At 53.5% G+C, this 17,873-nt stretch overlaps 1 protein-coding gene across 6 annotated transcripts; it reads left to right on the top strand.

Annotated features, from left to right (window-relative positions):
• The first annotated feature begins 420 nt into the window (after positions 1-420).
• HAPLN3 (hyaluronan and proteoglycan link protein 3) lies at positions 421-17,703 on the top strand. Of its 6 annotated transcripts, XM_077871881.1 has the most exons (7): positions 6,217-6,322; positions 6,586-6,643; positions 6,769-6,890; positions 9,595-9,777; positions 13,227-13,595; positions 15,459-15,761; positions 16,601-17,703. In XM_077871881.1, the coding sequence occupies exons 4-7, from the start codon at positions 9,654-9,656 to the stop codon at positions 16,891-16,893; spliced, it is 1,089 nt and encodes a 362-aa protein (XP_077728007.1). In that variant the 5' UTR covers positions 6,217-6,322; positions 6,586-6,643; positions 6,769-6,890; positions 9,595-9,653; the 3' UTR covers positions 16,894-17,703. The 6 variants fall into 6 exon arrangements, with proteins under 6 accessions (XP_077727990.1, XP_077727992.1, XP_077728013.1 ...); XM_077871864.1 differs by lacking the exons at positions 6,217-6,322; positions 6,586-6,643; positions 6,769-6,890 and adding exons at positions 421-594; positions 6,074-6,188; XM_077871887.1 differs by lacking the exons at positions 6,217-6,322; positions 6,586-6,643 and adding an exon at positions 491-594.
• Positions 17,704-17,873: the final 170 nt, after the last annotated feature.

The following is a 17,873-nucleotide window of genomic DNA, read 5'->3' as shown; positions in this document are numbered from 1 at the left end:
TTGTGTCCTTATGCCCAACACTGACCTAACAGTCTGCCTGGAGATTTCATGATGACTAAAATCATGGGCAGGAGGGAGGACAGTGCCCCCTTGCCTTATATGGAGGGTAAGCATACAGAACGCTTGCCCTTCCTGCTCCTGAAAGTGGGGGCCGGCCATAGCCCCCTTGCAGAGTGCTGGAGACGGCTCCCCTTGTTCAGTCCCACTGTTTCTGGTAAGCCGGAGTGATCTAATGGGACCGTCCCGCCTCAATAACGCGTCTCTTCCATCTCCCACTTACCCTCTTCCAGATGTGGCATGAAACTCCTGGTCTTTCCCTTTACAGCGCCGCCAGCATCTCTGAGGTTTGGAGGTGGTCCCCAGCGGCGCCTGGAGCCGGCCCAAGGAGGCAGCAACGCCTTCCTTTGGGCTCAGCCCTTGGGAGGGAAAGGGGCGTGTGTTCCTTTAAGGGGCTGGCCCGGCGGGATCGCGGGGGTTTGTCCGCCGCCGCTTCCTTTCAGGGCTTTCAAGATCCCCCAAATCCGCGCCTCCTCCGACCGGGACCCTGACGGCGAGGCTGGGAGCGCTGCAGCCGTCAAGGGCCGCCTGGGGACGGTACGTGGCTGCGGGTGGCCGGGCTCCTGGGGCGCCCTGCGGGCCCGGCCACCCCCTCTGGGTCTCCTGCGCCCCCCCCCGCCCCCCCCCCGCCTCCTGGGGCGGCGTCGGGGCCGGGGAGGGCGCTGGGCCCCGCGGGGCCGGGGCGGGGGCGGGGGCGGGGGCGGCTTGGGGAGCAGCGCGGGCGCGCCGCGAGGGGGCACAGCCCCAGCGAAACCCGAGGCCCCTGAGGCCGCCGCCGGGCGCAGCCGCGTGGCCTCGGCCCGTCGGGTCGGGTCGGGTCGGGTCGGGGTCGAGCAGCCCCCGCGCACGGTGCGGAGCACGAGTCGGGGCGCGGGGTCCGCGGGCGCCTCCTGGCCTCTGCCGCCCCCTCCGCCGCCCCAGGGAGAGGCAGAGGACGCCCGGCGCCTTCAGGCCCAGGTTCCCCGCGGTCTCCCTCGGCGGCGAGCGGACGCGCAGAGCCAGGGCGGCGACGGCGCCCTGCGGGGAGACATCTGGGGCAGGTGGGCGGCCAGCAAGGGACCGTCGCGGGCGCCGGGCCCCGCCGGCGGCGTCACCGACTCCCCGGGTGTCCCCGCAGCCCGGGACCCGGCCTGGACCGCGCCGCCCCCGCCGCCCCCGCCGCCCCCGCCGCCCCGGGCCGTGGCTCTGCTCCGTGCGGCAGGTGATGGAGAGGCGCCCTGGCCTCCCCCCGAGGCCCTGCGTGGGCCAGCGGGCTGCGGGGGCGGGTGCTGGTGGGAAACGCCTCCGCTCCTACTTGCGGGGGCCGCCGATGAGCCTCGTCTACACTGCGGGCACCGAAGTCCAGTTCCTCACCGGGAGCTGGGGCTGGTGGAGACCGGGAGGGCAATGCTGCTCCCTGCTGGTGGAGGGGGAACCCTACTCTCCGCCTCACAAGTGAGGAGCGCCTGGGCCCGCCCCCCCAGTTCCTCCGAATTCGGGTTCGCTCATTCTGCTGTGGGGAGGGGGGCGGAGGCAAGGGGTCTGGGAAAGCGAAGGTTGGGCGGCCAGGGGACTTGGCTTTTCTCCAGCCTCTGCCTGTTTACCAAAGATACTTTGGTACCTCACTCACCTCCCCACCCTTGGCCTCAGTTTCACCAACTGTAAAGAGAAGGCAGTAGTGGCTGCCCTAGGCAGTGAGAGGGGAGAAAGATCCACCGAAACAAGCTGAGACTGCAGGTTGTGAATTGTTAACAACTGCAGTAACGGGAGGTGCCTGGGTGGCTCAGTCAGTTTTACGTGTCTGCTTTCCCGGAGGGTCATGATCCCAGAGTCCTGGGATTGAGCCCACATCACGCTCCCTCCCTGCTCAGTGGGGAGCCTGCTCCCCCCTCTCCTCCTCACTTGTGCTCTCCCTCACTTTCTCTGTCTCTCTCTCTCCAGTAAATAAATAAAATCTTTTTGAAAAAGCAATAGTAATAACCACTAATATTTTGTGAGTGCTTACCCTCCTGCCAGGCAGCATTCTAAGTGCTTTGCAGACATTCTCTCCCTTAATTTTTACAGAAATGTTTTCTGGTTGTAATTGTTGTGACTCCCATCTTACAAGATGAGGAAAGTGAAGCTCAGTGACTTGTCCACTGATAGACTGTTAGTAACTGGGGGAACCAGAGCTGAATCCTGGTGACCAGTCTCATTCTAGAACCTGAAATTTGCCACTATGTTCTTCTGCCAGTACGTATTAGCAACTGTTTTTTGAGCACCTGCCATATGTTGGGGCTGGACATGATTCATCTTATATAATCCTCATCACAGCCCTACAGTGAGTATCTAGCCTTTTTTTCCAGATGAGGACATGGAGGCACAGAGAGGTTGAGTAACTTGCCCAAGGTCACACAGCAGGGTACGGGTGTATCTTTGCCCAGGCAAGGCTCCAGCTGATATGGGGAGTCTCCCACAGCCGAGATGACTGCGTTGGACTGGATCTTGGGCCTTCCAGCTGATGGCACCTCTGTGGTGGCTCTGAGGGGCTGGAGGCCAGGGTAGCCAGGGTCAGGGAGCTGAGGTTGACTATGGCTTCCCTGAGTGTTAGTGGTCAGAAATGGGCCTGGGGCAGGGTGGCAGTAAGTAGCAATTGCCACTGCTGGCTCACACCTGGGTCTCAGCTTTATACTGTCACCTAAAGTTCAGAGTGGTCATTTATCTTCAACCCCTGAGCTTCCTTATTAGTCTGCTCTGGAGGCAGGGAAACTTCTGTTCATAGAAATCAAAACATCCAGCCAGCAGTTGACAAGTCTAACTGGATACCTCAGGCTTTGTGTGCTGCACCCCTGCTCTCTAGAGAGGCCTAAGAGCAGATGGCCAGCTTCCACCTGGGTCATAGCTCCTGGATACAAGGTCAATCTTCCCTTCAGAACTCACTGTTTTTCTTGGCACCCCTCTGCTCATTCTAAAGTTGCTGGGTTAGCATCCAGCAAAGAGGGGTGTTGACCAAATCACACCTCTCCATTTGTGGTGGTGGTTTGTTTTTTAAGTAGGCTCCTTACCCAGCTTGAGGCTCGAACTCATGACCTTGAGGTCAAGAGTTACATGCTTCACTGACTGAGCCAACCAGGCGTCCCCGCAGTAGTGTTAACAAACCAGAGAGCAGACCAACGTGGGTGTCCAGACCAGAGAAGGGCCAGATGTAATGAAGAGAACTAGGGCTGTTTGGGGGCACCTGGCTGGCTCAGTCAGTGAGGCATCTGCCTTCAGCTCAGGTCATGATCTCAGGGTCCTGGGATAGAGCCTGCATCAGGCTTTCTGCTCAGCGTGGACTCTGCTTCTCCCTCTCCTTTGCCCTGCTTATGTGCTGTCTCTCTCAAATAAATAAAATCTTATTTTCATACACACACACACACACACACACACACCAAAAACTAAGGCTGTTTTTAGCTGGAAAGGAGGAGCCAAGGATGAGGACACTATCTGGAGCTGGGGTAGGAAGATAGCCAGCATGGCTCTTTTAGAATGTAAATCAGATTCGTGTCAGTGCCTTTCATTCAGTGCTGCATCATGGTGGACAACCAAATTGTCCCACCTCTCTCCCTCTTGCTCCTCACTGGATTTCAAACTGTTCCTGCCAAAGGCCTTTGCACTGGATGTTCCCTCCCCTGGAATGCTTTTCCCTAGGATTCTCAAAGCTCACACTTTCAGTTAGTCTCCTTCTCAGAGAATCCTTCCCAATCCATCCTGTCTCCACAAGCACCTCCCTCCCCTGCTTCAGCCTCCTCTATCATATGTAGCACCTTGACAACACGGATGTCCCATATCCTATTTGGTGTCTGTTTCCCTCCCTGGAATGTAAGCTCTGGCAGGACTTGTGATCTGTTTCCCGCATGCTGAGAACTGTGCCTGGCACATGGCAGATGTTTGATAAATACTTGCTGAGTGAGTGAGGCCATGTTCCAGCCCGTCTATTACCTGGGTAACCTTAACCATGCAACTTAGCATTTCTTTTCTTCTTAAAAATTTTATTAATTAAAAAAATTATTAATTAATTTATTTTTAAAAGATATTTATTTATTTATTTATGAGAGACATGAGAGACACAGAGAAAGAGGCAGAAACACAGGCAGAGAGAGAAGCAGGCTCCCTGTGGGGACCCCAGTGCAGGACTTGATCTCAGGACCCTGGAATCACAACCTGAACCACAGGCAGATGCTCAACCACTGAGCCACCCAGGTGTTCCTATTTATTTTTTGCGGGGAGGGGAGGGATAGAGGGAGAGAATCTCAAGCAGACTCCCTGCTGAGCGTGGAGCCCGGGGACCCGACTCCGTCCCGTGACTCCAAGATCAGGACCTGAGCCAAAACCAAGAGTCAGATGCCCAACAAACTGAGCCACCTTGGCACCCTGCATCTTAGCATTTCTGAACCTGTTTCCTTGTCTGTACAATGGAGATAAAAATTTTGACATTGTGAAACTGATAGTGACATCATCCATGCAAATGCATTGTCACGTGGAAGGCAGTCCTTATATAGGACAGATCCTCAAGGGGGCTGGCTGAAGAGTTTACAACAGGGCCCTGCCTCTACCCTCTCGGCCATGTGACCTTTGGACAATTCATGTCTTGGTGCCTCTGTTTACCTGTGGATTAATTGGGGAGAATAAAATTCTTGCTGACTGACAGTTGGGGGGAGGAGGGTTTCTTAGAAGGGTCAAGGGAGCTGTTGGACATGGAAGCCCTTTAAAACTGAGGGAGTGAGTGATGCCCAGGCTCAAGGTTGGGAGCATGTGCTGGGTGCAGTCTCTGAGGCTGGGAAAGGGTACCTAGGAGCTTGCTGGAAGACACAGAAGATGCCATGGTTTTCCCTGCCTCAGTGCACGTTTCTGAATGAATGACTTCATCACGATTGATAAACACAATGGGGGACTGATGTCAGCATAACACCGCATTGGTCCGGCAGTGATTTTTCTCAACATGCTGACGTATTGGAGCGGCCATAACAGGCTTTCTCACAATCAAAGAGGAAGCTTTTTGCAAGTGCTGGATTCCTTAAGATAAGTGCTGACAGTCCTGCAGAAAGTACACATACAAATGTATCTCCCTATCCAGGCTCTTGCTGTTCAGTGTTGAAAACTCAGGAACCAAATAGATTTGGATAATGCAGCATCCCTTCTTACCAAATTGTCCCAGCTCTCAAGATCCAAACTTGCACCATCTCAACTCAAGGATGCAATAGGTTTGGGGAGAGAGAGGTGCCTGTTTGGCAGCTTCTCACAAAGTTTTCTTTTTTTTCTTTTTTTTCTTTTTTTTACTTTTTATTTATTTATTTATGATAGTCACACAGTGAGAGAGAGAGGCAGAGACATAGGCAGAGGGAGAAGCAGGCTCCATGCACCGGGAGCCCGACGTGGGATTTGATCCCGGGTCTCCAGGATCGCGCCCCAGGCCAAAGGCAGGCGCCAAACCGCTGCGCCACCCAGGGATCCCACAAAGTTTTCTGATAAATGTAGAAATCGCATGATGAAGTTGTAAAGACATTTCCCTTGAGTTAAAAAACAAAAATGATTGAAGAAGATGGCTCCACCTTGGATGGATCAGAGTCTTAATTCTTAATTCTGGTTTCTCTTGGAATCCAATGCTCCCAGAAACCTACATCTCAAAGGAGGAACCACTTGTCCCTGTGCTGAGGGCTGCAAAGGGCATTGGGTACCAAGGTCAGTGGAGAGTGAACAGTACTGGTGGTGTTTATTAGGACTGTTCCTGGTTTTATTAACACTCTGGTTACAAAGCTGCATGTTTTTTTTTAAGATTTTATTTATTTATTCATGAGAGACACAGAGAGACAGAGACATAGGCAGAGGGAGAAGCAGGCTCCCTGTAGGGAGCCCAATGCGGGACTTGATCCCAGGACTCTGTGGATCACACCCTGAGCCAAAGGCGGATGCGCAGCCATTGAGGTGCCTCACATAGGTTTTGAATGGCCCCAACCTTATTCTCCCCTTCATCTTATTTTTTAATGCATTTAATGCAAAAATATGCATTTTGTTTCAGGCACATAAGTGGCAGAAACACCTCCATTTGCTCATCCCAGGGAAGCCCTTTCTCATAGGAGGGCATCTGGGCCTGATGAACTGCTGTGAGGAGGCTGCGGGTGCCCAGGGACAAGGTGGGCCTTGTGACATCCAGCTCAATATCAACAGCCTCTTGGTCCTCATTCTCCTTCCTGGTTCCAGATGAGAGACCTCAGGAAGAGAAAAGAAATGATCTCCAATGAGGTCCTGCTGTGTACCAGGCTCTGAGGTGTGTGTTCTGCACATGTCACCTCCCTGAATTTGACATGGTCATTCCAGGCTCTGGAGCTGGAGTGGGTTCAGATCCCAACTCCACCATGTCCTTGCTGTATGACCTTGGCCAGATGATTTAATATGTCCGTGCCTTGGTTTTCCCAGCTGTGAAATGAGGATACTAAGAGGTTCCACCTCCAGGCATTGTGATAAGGAGTAAATGAGGTAGTACGTGCTCATTAAACTCAGCTGTTACTATTTTTATGCCCATGATCGCAGTCCAAGTGTGGCTAAGCTGTGTTCACAAAGAGACTCAAAACGTGGTGACTTAAATACGGTAAGACTTTGTTTCTCTCATGACACAGTGCAGATGGGGGAGTTCCAGGGCTGATGGGGCAGCTCTGCCATTCAACCCATGGTTTACATTTCTGAGACTAAGGTGGCTACTCTGGCGGCCAGCAGGTGGAGGAGAAGAATACCTGGAAGACCTATCCCTGTCTTAACACAAGACCTGCAGAAGGCACATGTTATTTCTGCTCCCTGCCATGGTCCAGCACAAGTCCCACGGCCTCTCCTCGCTGTAGGTGAGGAGACTGCAAATACAGCTTTCAGCTGACTGATCGTGCGCTATCTAGAACCAGGCTACCATAGGAAAGACGTAGACGTATGGGTGAAAAATATGTGGTGGTGAGTTTTATGAACTTCATTTCGCAAATGAGGAAACCTGCCTAGAATCACAAGGCTTGTAAGTAGTGGAGATGGGATTTGAACCCAGATCTTCCTACCTCCGAACTTCTTTATTAGGTTGCCTGATTGGGCTGCCCAGATCCAAGTCCCCATGAGGCATTATGGGTGTCGCCTGAGGACTCCTCTTGGATGAGAAGTGAGACCTCAGGCCGGCAGTGTCCTACTGTAGTACACGGCACAGAGGGTGGGTCTGGGCCTCAGGATCTCCACAAGGGGCCTATGGGAGCAATGGGTTCTACCTGCCAGCTTATTCTACATCTGCTCCTTCCTTTCCAGCAAGGGCTCCTAACTGTTTCGGAAACAAGAAGGTTCTCTGTTCGAATCTCACCAATCTCACCACCCTTCCTTACAGATTCCATGCTTTCCTCACCTTTCTTTTTTGTTTAAAAGATCTATCGAGAGAGACAGGGAGAGCACGAGCCAGGTTCAGGTGGGAGAGGAGAGGGGCAAGCAGACTCCCTGCCTACCCTGAGCCTGATGTGAGGCTCAACTCTAGGACCCCAAGATTGCAACCTGAGCCAAAGTCAGACACTTAACCAACTGAGCCATCCAGGCGCCTCATTTCTTTTCTTTTTTTTTTTTTTCTTTTCCCTTCCCACCCTCCTCCTTCCCTTGTCTCTTTGCTCTTCCCTCCATTCTGGTTTTCATACAACAGGCATTCATGGGGCCACAGGCTTGCAATCATAGCAGAGGGGCAATTCTGGTGTTCTGCTTTGTCCATCTTAAATTATACCCTAAGCATTTTTCCACATTGCTACATGGTAATCATAGCTGTACTTCCAGATGCCCGCTGCCACCCTGGCCTTCCTGCCCCACCAGGTTCACCGTCAACACCGCCCCTGGAGGGGTGCTTCTGAGATGTTCTTCTGATCCTGTGGCTCTTCTGCTTACTGCCACCACTCACACCCCGGGGCCTTTGGGACCAAGGAGAGAGGGAAAAGCCTGGGCCAGATACCCAAGGGCATCTAGCTGCTCACCTCGGCCTGCTGACCCCTCTCACCACCTCTCCCCTTTATCAGCCAGGGTTTTGGCAGGAAGCAGAATTCACCCTGGGTGGTTCCAATAAAGAGACTCTAATAAGGAAGGAATGGCTGGCTTCTAGAGTTCAGGGATGGGGCATTGAACGAGGGGGTGGAAGACATAGAGACAAGCAATGGCAGTCACCCTTCGAAGCCTGGGGGTGCAGAGGGAGGAGGGGAGGGAACAGTGTTACACACCTCACAAGAACCTCACCTGGGGTGAGGATGAGAAGATGCCAACAGGATTGTGGTCACAAGGAGACACAGTATTCCAGAGATGAAGCTTCTCCCTCCTGCCCATCTCTTGTGGGTGCCTCCCCCAAACCCCCGGGGCTGAATCCCACTGAAAGCCAGAGGCCAGGGTGCTGGAAGAAGCCATCCCAGGATCAGGGCAAAGAAACACACAAAGGAAGTACTTCCAGCACATTCCCAGGACCCCCCACCCCCCCGCCGCCACCTGCCCCACCACGTGTTCTCTTTGGTCTCTGGGCCTTTGTGTCTTTTCTGTACCCCATGTCTGCACTCCCCATATAGCTCGTGACTCCTTGCCCAGGACTCTGTCCCTTTTCTGCATTAGAGTTCCTCCAAGGCTGCTGGTCTTTTAATCATTAAGCACTCAGCAAATGGCAATGAGCAGGGCGGGGGGAGGTGAGGAGGAGGTGATTGAGGCATTAGCCTTGGCTGCAAAATACATCAAGGGAGGAGAGGGTGTGCGCGCCAAGAAAACTTGGTAATCACCATATAATATTGAAATGCAATATATTTTTTAAAAATCAAATAAACCAACTATAGCCCATGGGCTAGCTGCCTGTTTTATTTGCATGTCCTCTGAAACCGGAATGACCCCTAGAAGTACCCTAAGCATGGTGCTTAAAAATTTTTTTGACCTTGACTCAGGGTAAGAAACAAATTTTGCATTGTGGCTTCCCCATCACCCCTGCAGATCTCTCTGGATGGAAACAGAAGCTCGACAATGCAGAACTCCTCTCGCTAAACAAATATATCCTGAGATTGTGTCGTCTGGTTTTCTCGATGTCATTAAAAAATGCTGCTCACGGGATCCCTGGGTGGTGCAGCGGTTTGGCGCCTGCCTTTGGCCCAGGGCACGATCCTGGAGACCCGGGATCGAATCCCACGTCGGGCTCCTGGTGCATGGAGCCTGCTTCTCCCTCTGCCTGTGTCTCTGCCTCTTTCTCTCTCTGTGTGTGACTATCATAAACTAAAAAAAAAAAAATGCTGCTCACAACCTTGCAAATTCAAACGTGCCATCTGAAACTGTTGATCCTGTCCTATTGCCCTATATAATTTTCTCCGAGGACTAGGTGCCTCCTCCTAACCCCTCCCTCGGCTTTGTTGGCTTGCTTACTGCCCATCTTGCCTGTGGCCTGCAGTCCCCTGGGCCTGCCAGGCAGAAGATGCTCCGTAATCACCCACTGAGCTAGTGAACAAGTGCTGGAACCCAGGGGTCCCCGGGCCCCCTGCAGCAGGCTTCTCTAATTGGCTTATTTTCTCCTCTTTCCAGCCTGCCCCAGACTCCAGCCTTGCCCCAGACACCCTGGCCCTGTGGCCGTGCCTGGCGTCATGGGCCTGCTGCTCCTCGTCCTGCTGTTCCTGCTGCCCTGCATCTCCGGGCTGCCCTTCTACAATGGCTTCTACTACTCCAACAATCCCAATGGCTGGAACCTGGGCAATGGCCACAGCGAAGGTGGGCAGCCTCCTGGCTCTGGCTCCATGTTCCACTGGGGTGACCGAGACCTCTCCTGGATCCTGCTGTGATATGCAGGTTCCAGGCCGGGACAGGGGATGGGGCGTGGAGCCGGTAGCCCCTTCCCTGTCTGGGCCCTTGTAGCAGGCCAGGCTCCTTTCTAAGACGAGTGCAAGGGATGGTTCAGTTACTCTGTGTTTGCTAGTCCCTCGGGCTTGGAGTGCATCGGAGCCAAATGTGCTTAAAGACAATCACTTCTGTACTTAAGGACGCTCCCAAAATGGGACCCTCCTGCCCATTTTCCAAGATCCAACTTACATGTGATCGCCCCTGCCTGGTGTCCCAAGTGGAAAGGATGTTTGAGGTTAGACAGATGTGAGTTTGAATCTTAATTTTGCCACTTAGTAGCTACATGGCTTTGGGCAGGTGACTTTTTTGGGGAAGAGGGGCAGAGGGAGAGGGAAAGAGAGAGAGAATCCCAAGCAGGCTCCGTGCAGGGCATGGGGCTCGATTCCAAAACCCTGAGGTCATGACCTGAAATCAAGAGTCAGATGCTTAACTGGCTGAGCCACCTCAGCGCCTTTGGGCAGGTGACTTTTTAGTTAGCAGTTGTGCACCTACTTTGTGTCAGGCACACTTCTAGCTGCCTTCCCAGCATTGCCTCAGACAATCCTCACAAAAAGCCTGATATATGGGCAAGGTTAACAGCCGGCACGGTGAGGACTCCACCAGGCCAAGCTAGTGCTGGCTGTCCTTGCAGCCCCGAAAGCACATAATGTGGATTATTTCATTTCATACATGAGGACAGCGAAGCTCAGACTTGAGCCAGCCTCCCGGGGCACACAGATCTGCAGAACCCGTGCTGAGATCTGCTTGTGGAAGGGTTGCTTTGATGAACACGACCCGGCCTCCCTCAGGCTCTTGGGGGTAGGGGTGGGGGGAATGTGTTCCTTACCTCTCCTGGTGTCCTTTGACTGCTGATGGGCCTGGGCTTGTGGCTGTGTCACTGTAGTCTCTGACCCCGGGGTCACATCTCGCTTGGCCCCCTTCTAAGAAGATACTTGTGACTGCAATCCTTAATTTAGTCTCTTTGCCATAGAAGGTAACTCTCACAGGTTCCAGGAATTAGGACCTAGGTATCTCGGGGCATCATTATTTGGCTTCCAACCTTCCCCCCTCCCCCACCGAGTTTATTTTGTTAGATAATCACAATTTTATTCTATTTTTTAAAAATATTTTATTTATTTGTTCATGAGAGACACTGAGAGAGGCAGAGACACAGGCAGAGGGAGAATAGGCTCTCTGTGGGGAGCCCAATGCAGGGCTCTATCCTAGGATCCTGGGGTCACACTCTGAGCCAGAGGGTGACGCTCAACCACTAAGCCACCCAGGTGTCCCAATAATCACGACTTTAATGAGATTCAAGAAAACTTAAAAACTTAAACTTTCTACCCATAATTTTACCACTTCTATCCATGAATATGTGTAAAATCACAAATAATCCCCCCTACCTGGGGGAAACCTTACTAACATTTCCCTCCAGCCTTTGATATAGGATTGAGAAAATTGTCTTTAACCTCTTGCTCTACATGTGGTTTGGGAATCTCCGTGTCACTTCATAGAATACAATTTTTCTCCCAAGGATGAGTGGATATCCAGCTGCCAGGTTATCTTACCTGGCTGTATAGTGTTTTGTCATATGGAGACATTATGATTTAGCTAAACATTCTCGTCGTCTTCGGGTTAAAGCTTCAAACACAGCTTTACTAAAGAGCATGAAGAAGGGGCACCTGGGTGGCTCCGTGGTTGAGCGTCTGCCTTTGGCTCAGGTCATGATCCCGGGGTCCTGGGATCAAGTCCCACGTCGGGCTCCCGGCTCCATTGGGAGCCTGCTTTTCCCTCTCTCTCTGCCCCTCCACCCCTGTTCATGCTTTCTCTCTTGCTCTGTGTGCTTTCTCTCTCTCAAATAAATCAAATCTTAAAAAAAAAAAACATAAAGAGTACTAGGTGAAAACAAAGGACAAAGCCACTACATGAGAGTCCTGGCTCATGTCCGTTGAGCTTTTCCCATGTGCCAGGTGTCACACTTATCTGTGTTGAGACTCACCACAGCCAGCTATAGGTACCGATGTTACCCCATGCTACAAATAAGGAGAGTGGTTTGTAGAATCAGCTGATTTCTCTAGACTAGACTAGCTTGTGGAGAGTTGGAGCCAAGATTCAAACCGGGCTTCTCTGACTCCAGGCCTGTGGTCCCCAAGCCTCTGTGTTTACAGCCTGTCCAGAGCAGGCTTCTCCAACTTGAGTGACTGGCAAAATCACCCACCTGTAGAGCTGTTAGAACACTGATCACTGGGCCTTACCCCCAGAGGTTTTGATTCAGGAGGTCTGGGGTGGGGTCTAGGAGTTTGCATTTCTAGCAAGTTCCCAGTGATGCTGCTGCTGCTGCTGCTGCCTTGGGGACCCCACTTTGACAACCACTGCACCAGAGCTCCTGGCCTTTTCAGCATGAAAGCCTCTGCAGGGAGCCTCCTATCTCCTTACCCTGGAGACTACACTTCTCCCCCACCCTGTACCTCCAGGGGTCTAAGTCCAGGCCCAAGAGCATGAGATAGTGAGACCTCTATACGGGGTCTCAAGTTAAAGATGAGCCAGCTTCAGCCATAAACCTGGTGCTTGTGCCGCCATGGTAGGCTCTGGGTTTATTTGTACGGTGTTACTGTATGGTCTCCTATAGAAGTCCTGCCGCATCTCACCTGTGTTTCTAGGTATCTCGGGAGCATCAGAATGGTGAGACAAAAAGTGAAGGGCAAGCTGTGCTCTCCTGTGGCCAGCATGGCAGGGAAGGACCCCAGGGAGATCTGAGTCCTAGCCAGCTGCCTGATACGGGGATGCTCATATTGCCTGCTATGTCAATTAGCTGCTTACACACAACACACTTAATGGCTTAAGACAACAGCTGTTTTTTTTTTTTTTGGGGGGGGGGGTTGGCTTGTGATTTCATGGGTCAGCATTTTGGACTGGCTTCTATGTCCATGGTCCCAGCTGTGCTCACTGACTTAATTGTGCCTGCAGTCAGTAGGACAGGTCAGTGAGGGCTTGTCTCTGCTCCACGTGGGCTCTCCTCTAGCAGGTGAGCCCAGGCTTGTTGTCGTGGAGTGGAAGCAGCAGAGCCTCATGGAACCCAGACTCAGAGCAGGCACAGTGGAATAGTCACATTCATTTGGTCAAAGCAAGTGGCAAGGCCAGCCAAGGGGGAGGAGAAATAGAGTCCCCTCTTGATAGGGGCCACAAAGTCACAATGCAGGGCATGTGGGTGCAGCATTACGGCCATTCTTGCAATGGGCAACTGCTGAGCCTGGCAGAAGCCGGGGATGAGGCTCAGGGTGGCCCTTGCAGGGGTACGGGTGTGCTGCTGCAGATCCCCATTGGCACCTCCTCTCTCGCAGGCGTCTTCAATGGGGTGAAGCTGGTGGTAGAGACGCCCGAGGAGACCCTGTTCTCCCACCAGGGGGCCCAAGTGACCCTGCCCTGCCGCTACCACTACGAGCCCACCCTGCTGGCCCCGAGGACTGTACGCATCAAGTGGTGGAAGCTGTCGGAGAATGGGGCCCCAGAGCAGGATGTGCTGGTGGCCATCGGGCAGAGGCACCGCTCCTTCGGAGACTACCGAGGCCGAGTGCGTCTGTGGCAGAACGGGGAGCACGAAGTGTCGCTGCAGATCAGGGACTTGCGGCTGGAGGACTCTGGGCGTTACCGCTGTGAGGTCATTGATGGGCTGGAGGACCAGAGTGGCCTGGTGGAGCTGGAGCTACGGGGTGAGGCCCCCCGCGCAGGGGGATATGGGGGGCCTGAGCCATGGAGAGAGAGGGCCCCGAGAAACCGTCTAGAGCTCTGTGCTTCAGACCAGCACGTGGTCCTTGAAACCACCCCATGGGGACGCTACTGCTATTGTCACCCCCATTTAATTACTTATTTTTTTAATATGTATATTTTTACAGGTTTTATTTATTCATGAGACACAGAGAGGCAGAGACACAGGCAGAGGGAGAAGCAGGCTCCCTGTGGGGAGCCCGATGTGGGACTCGATCCCAGGACCCCAGGATCACACCCTGAGCTGAAGGCAGATGCTCAACCACTGAGCCACCCAGGCATCCCATCACCCCCGGTTTACAGATGAGGAAACAGAGGCACAGGGAGGTCAAACGAACTTCCCTAAGGCCATACTGCCCATAAATGGCAGAGTAGGAGTTTGACCTCAGGCAGTCGGTCTCCAGAACACAATACTCGCTCTGGCTCACACTTTATTTAGATAGAGGAAAACAGGAGGACTGCAACCCTGCCTTGACTCCAGCAGGGTTGCAGGCAGCACAAACCAAGGGGGCCGCCCAGTGTGGGTGGCAGGAGTGGTGGGCACCTGGACACACGGCTGAGCCCTCATCATGTCCCAGAGGAGTGCCTTACTTGGGGCCAGGAGCAGACTCACACAGCCAGGTTTTCTGATTTGATAAGAGAAGCATATATTTTTCTGTGAAATCTCTGGATTTCTCTTTTTAAAGATTTTATTTATTCATGAGAGACACACAGAGAGAGGCAGAGGCACAGAGTGGGGGAATCTGATGCAGAACTTGATCCCAGGACCCCCAGGGATCACACACTGAGCTGAAGGCAGATACTCAACCACTGAGCCACCCAGGCACCCCAAAATCTCTGGATTTCTTTTTTAATCTCTGGATTTTTATGTAAAAATATTCTCATGAAAAAACAATCACAGCTCAATGGTCTCCAAACCAGCCAGACCTTGTGTGTGGGCTCCTGTGGGTGATCTCTAGTGACTTTGACCTTCTCTCTTTCTAGGATGGGGCTATGTGTCCTCATACCTCTCCTACCTGTTAGGGAGGAGGTGGGATGGATAGAGAACGGTGTTCTGGCTCCAGGCCCACCCTGACTTAGCTGTGGGTGGGATGGGTAGACACCCCATCCCCTACAGTATGAAATGAGTGCCTCCTTTACCTGCTTGTGAGGAGATGAGGATAAAGTGCAAGTCAGGGACTTACTTTTAGCATCAGCATCCACCTATCTAGTCCAGATGGTGACCAGAGGGGCCCCGTTCCTCATCCCTGATGCTGGATATGATTGGGGCGTAAGGGTGCTAGCTAGCATGGTCAGGTGAGAGCCCTCTGCCAGGTCACAGACTGCTCTCTGTGTCCTCACATGGTGGAAGCGGGGAGAGATCTCTGTGTGGGATCTCTTATGGAGGGACACTAATCTCATTCATGACCTAAGTGACCTAAGTGTCTCCTGAAGGCCCCACCTCCTCATACCATCACCTTAGGCCTTGGGATTTCAGCACATGAGCTAGGGGGACACATTGAGACCCTAGCACTGGGGTTCTTGCAACAGCCCTGTGAATTAGGTGGCATTCCCATTCTAGAGTTGGGGACGTTAATTGGCTGATTCATTCATGACCTTACCAAGCTAATCAGTGTTTTCTGAGTACTGCTGTGTGCCAGCCTGGTTCTAGGAGGGAGCTGTAAGGCAGACATAGACTCTGCTTTGGACCTGGAGAATGGACGGGAGATGACAGGTTTGCTTCTCTGTGTGCGTAGGGGAGCCTCCTTCCCAGTGGGCATCCTTCCCTGCCCACCCCCTTCAAGCCCCTCTCTCTCCTCCCTCCCCAGGTGTGGTCTTTCCCTACCAGCACCCTCAGGGGCGCTATCAGCTCAACTTCCATGAGGCCCAGCGGGCGTGTGAGGAGCAGGATGCGGTGGTGGCATCCTTCGAGCAGTTGTTCCGGGCCTGGGAGGAGGGCCTGGACTGGTGTAATGCAGGCTGGCTGCAGGACGCCTCGGTGCAGTACCCCATCACGCTGGCCCGGCAGCCCTGCGGTGGCCTGGGCCTGGCGCCTGGTGTGCGCAGCTACGGCCCGCGTCACCACCGCCTGCACCGCTATGATGTATTCTGCTTTGCTCCTGCCCTCAGGGGTGAGTGCACTGGCCAAGCACAGGCCTGGGGGTCCGAGGGTGGCATCTGGGAAGTGTTAGGATCCAGAGAGGTCTCTGTCCACCCTGCTGGCACCTTCTCTTGGAGGCTTGGAGTAGGCATTGAAGGCATTGGAGCCACGTCTGGCAGAGTTTTGAGTGCTCTGCTGCGCTTCACACCAATCACTGGTTTACTTGTTCATCAGATATTTTTTGAGAGCCTACTCGTGCTGGGGCCAAGACTAGGTGCTGGGCATCATAGACAAATAAAGTACAGCCCATCCTTGTGAAGAGGATCATTTTGGGGGAAGATAAATAAAAATAGAAATCGGTTCATTGTCACATCACAAGCATTCAGAAAAGTGTCCTGGCACATAGTAGGTACTCAGTAAATGATTTTTTTTAAACTTTTATTTTTAAGTCATCTCTGCACCCAGCGTGGGGCTCAAACCCACAACCCTAAGATCAAAAGTCACACGCTCCACCAGCTGAGCCAACCGAGTGCCCCAGTACTCAGTAAATGATTGAGTGGACAAGAGACCCTGATTGGTCCAGGCTAGGTGGGGTGCCCACCCAGGGTGAGTGAGGTAGAGTACAGACATGACAGGAAGGACCCAGCCCCATAGCAGGGGTGATGAAGCTCTCAGAGAGGGGGCAGAATGGGGAAGGTACCTCCCAGAAGCATCCGTGGCAAATGCCCACAGCCTGATGTCTCCCTGGGCTCCTGATCGCCAGGGCTGTTTGGTGAGGTCTAATGGGCTGCCGTTCCTGCAGGCCCCACTGTCCTCTCTGGCTGCCTCCCCCCACCCAGTGCCTAACCCTCATGCCCCACCTTCCCACAGGGCAGGTGTACTACCTAGAACACCCTGAGAAGCTGACCCTGGCAGAGGCAAAGGAGGCCTGCCAGGAAGACGGTGCCCAGATCGCCAAGGTGGGCCAACTCTTTGCTGCCTGGAAGTTCCGTGGCCTGGACCGCTGTGATGCTGGCTGGCTGGCAGATGGCAGCGCCCGCTACCCTGTTGTTCACCCGCGTCCCAACTGCGGGCCCCTGGAGCCTGGGGTCCGAAGCTTTGGCTTCCCAGACCCGCAGAGCCGGGAGTATGGCGTCTACTGCTACCGGCCACGCCACTCCTGAGCTAGCCCCACGCCGGCTCTGCGCCGCCCTGTGGTCCTTCCCCTCTCGGGCTCTATTTATTGAGTGGTTCATTTTCCCTGGCAGCTTGGGGCAAGTTTTTTGTATTGTTTTTATTCTCACGTTAATTTTTTTTTAATTACTGCTTTTTGTTTGTTTTTTTTGTAAATCCAACATTCCAAATCTTCCCTTTGCTCAGGTGGACACCCCAAGGCTCTCCCAGGAATCCCTCTTGCCTCCCTCTAGGACATTGGAGGTTCATGGGCCCACAAGTGCTTTCTGCCATCACCGAATGTAGCCCTGCTCCCTGCTCCAGGGAGGCTGGTGCCCAGAGCGGACAGTGACACATGGTGGCTGCAGCTGCCCCTCCCCCTCAACCTGGGGGAGGAGAGGGTAACCAGGGGGCCCCTGGAGCTAGGCACTGGGCATCATAGTCTCCTGCCTCCTCCTTCTCAGGCTGGGGGAGGGGAGGGTGTTCAGGGGGGCCCTGGAGCTGGGCCCTGGACATTATGGTCTCCTGCTGCCTCTGCTGCTGCCTCCTCCTCCTCTTCTTCCTCCACCACCAGCTCCTCCTCCTCCTGTCCTCCTCTGCGAAGCAGCTGGCCCAGATCAGCACAGCTGTGGAGCTAGGGTTGGAAGCGGGTCCCTAGACTTCTATGTGAAGTCCCAGGAAACGGAGAAATTTCTCCATTTTTTCCTTCTCTCTCCGAAGAGTGTATTTTTTTCTCTCTCATCTTTCCCTGCTCAGGGAGTGGCCCTCAGGTGTCTGTACTTTCTCTGGACAATAAATGGTGCTGTGACCACCCACCCCCATCCCTGTGTCTGGCCTTCTGCTTCATTCAGTCCTGGGGCCCAGCTCCCTCCCCAGGGAGAGTGGTGGGGAGTTCTGTTTTGGGGAGCTCCATGGGCTGCACCTGCAAGCTGCTGTGGTTCTGGCTTGCCTGATGGCTGAGACCTGCCTCTGGTGGCTGGCCTAGCAGTGG

The sequence above is a fragment of the Canis aureus genome, chromosome 2 (genome assembly GCF_053574225.1).
Source record: "Canis aureus isolate CA01 chromosome 2, VMU_Caureus_v.1.0, whole genome shotgun sequence".
NCBI classification, from domain to species: Eukaryota; Metazoa; Chordata; class Mammalia; order Carnivora; family Canidae; genus Canis; species Canis aureus.
Note: the sequence above shows the minus strand (reverse complement) of the source record. Positions and strands in the feature narration are given on the sequence as shown.

Excerpts from the sequence above, each read along its gene's own strand:
- HAPLN3 (XM_077871864.1), top strand. The coding sequence starts at position 6,149 with ATGAACTGCTGTGAGGAGGCTGCGGGTGCCCAGGGACAAG. Across the intron at positions 13,596-15,458 it reads GGTGGAGCTGGAGCTACGGG|GTGTGGTCTTTCCCTACCAG; the intron begins GTGAGGCCCCCC and ends CTCCCTCCCCAG. Across the intron at positions 15,762-16,600 it reads CTTTGCTCCTGCCCTCAGGG|GGCAGGTGTACTACCTAGAA; the intron begins GTGAGTGCACTG and ends ACCTTCCCACAG.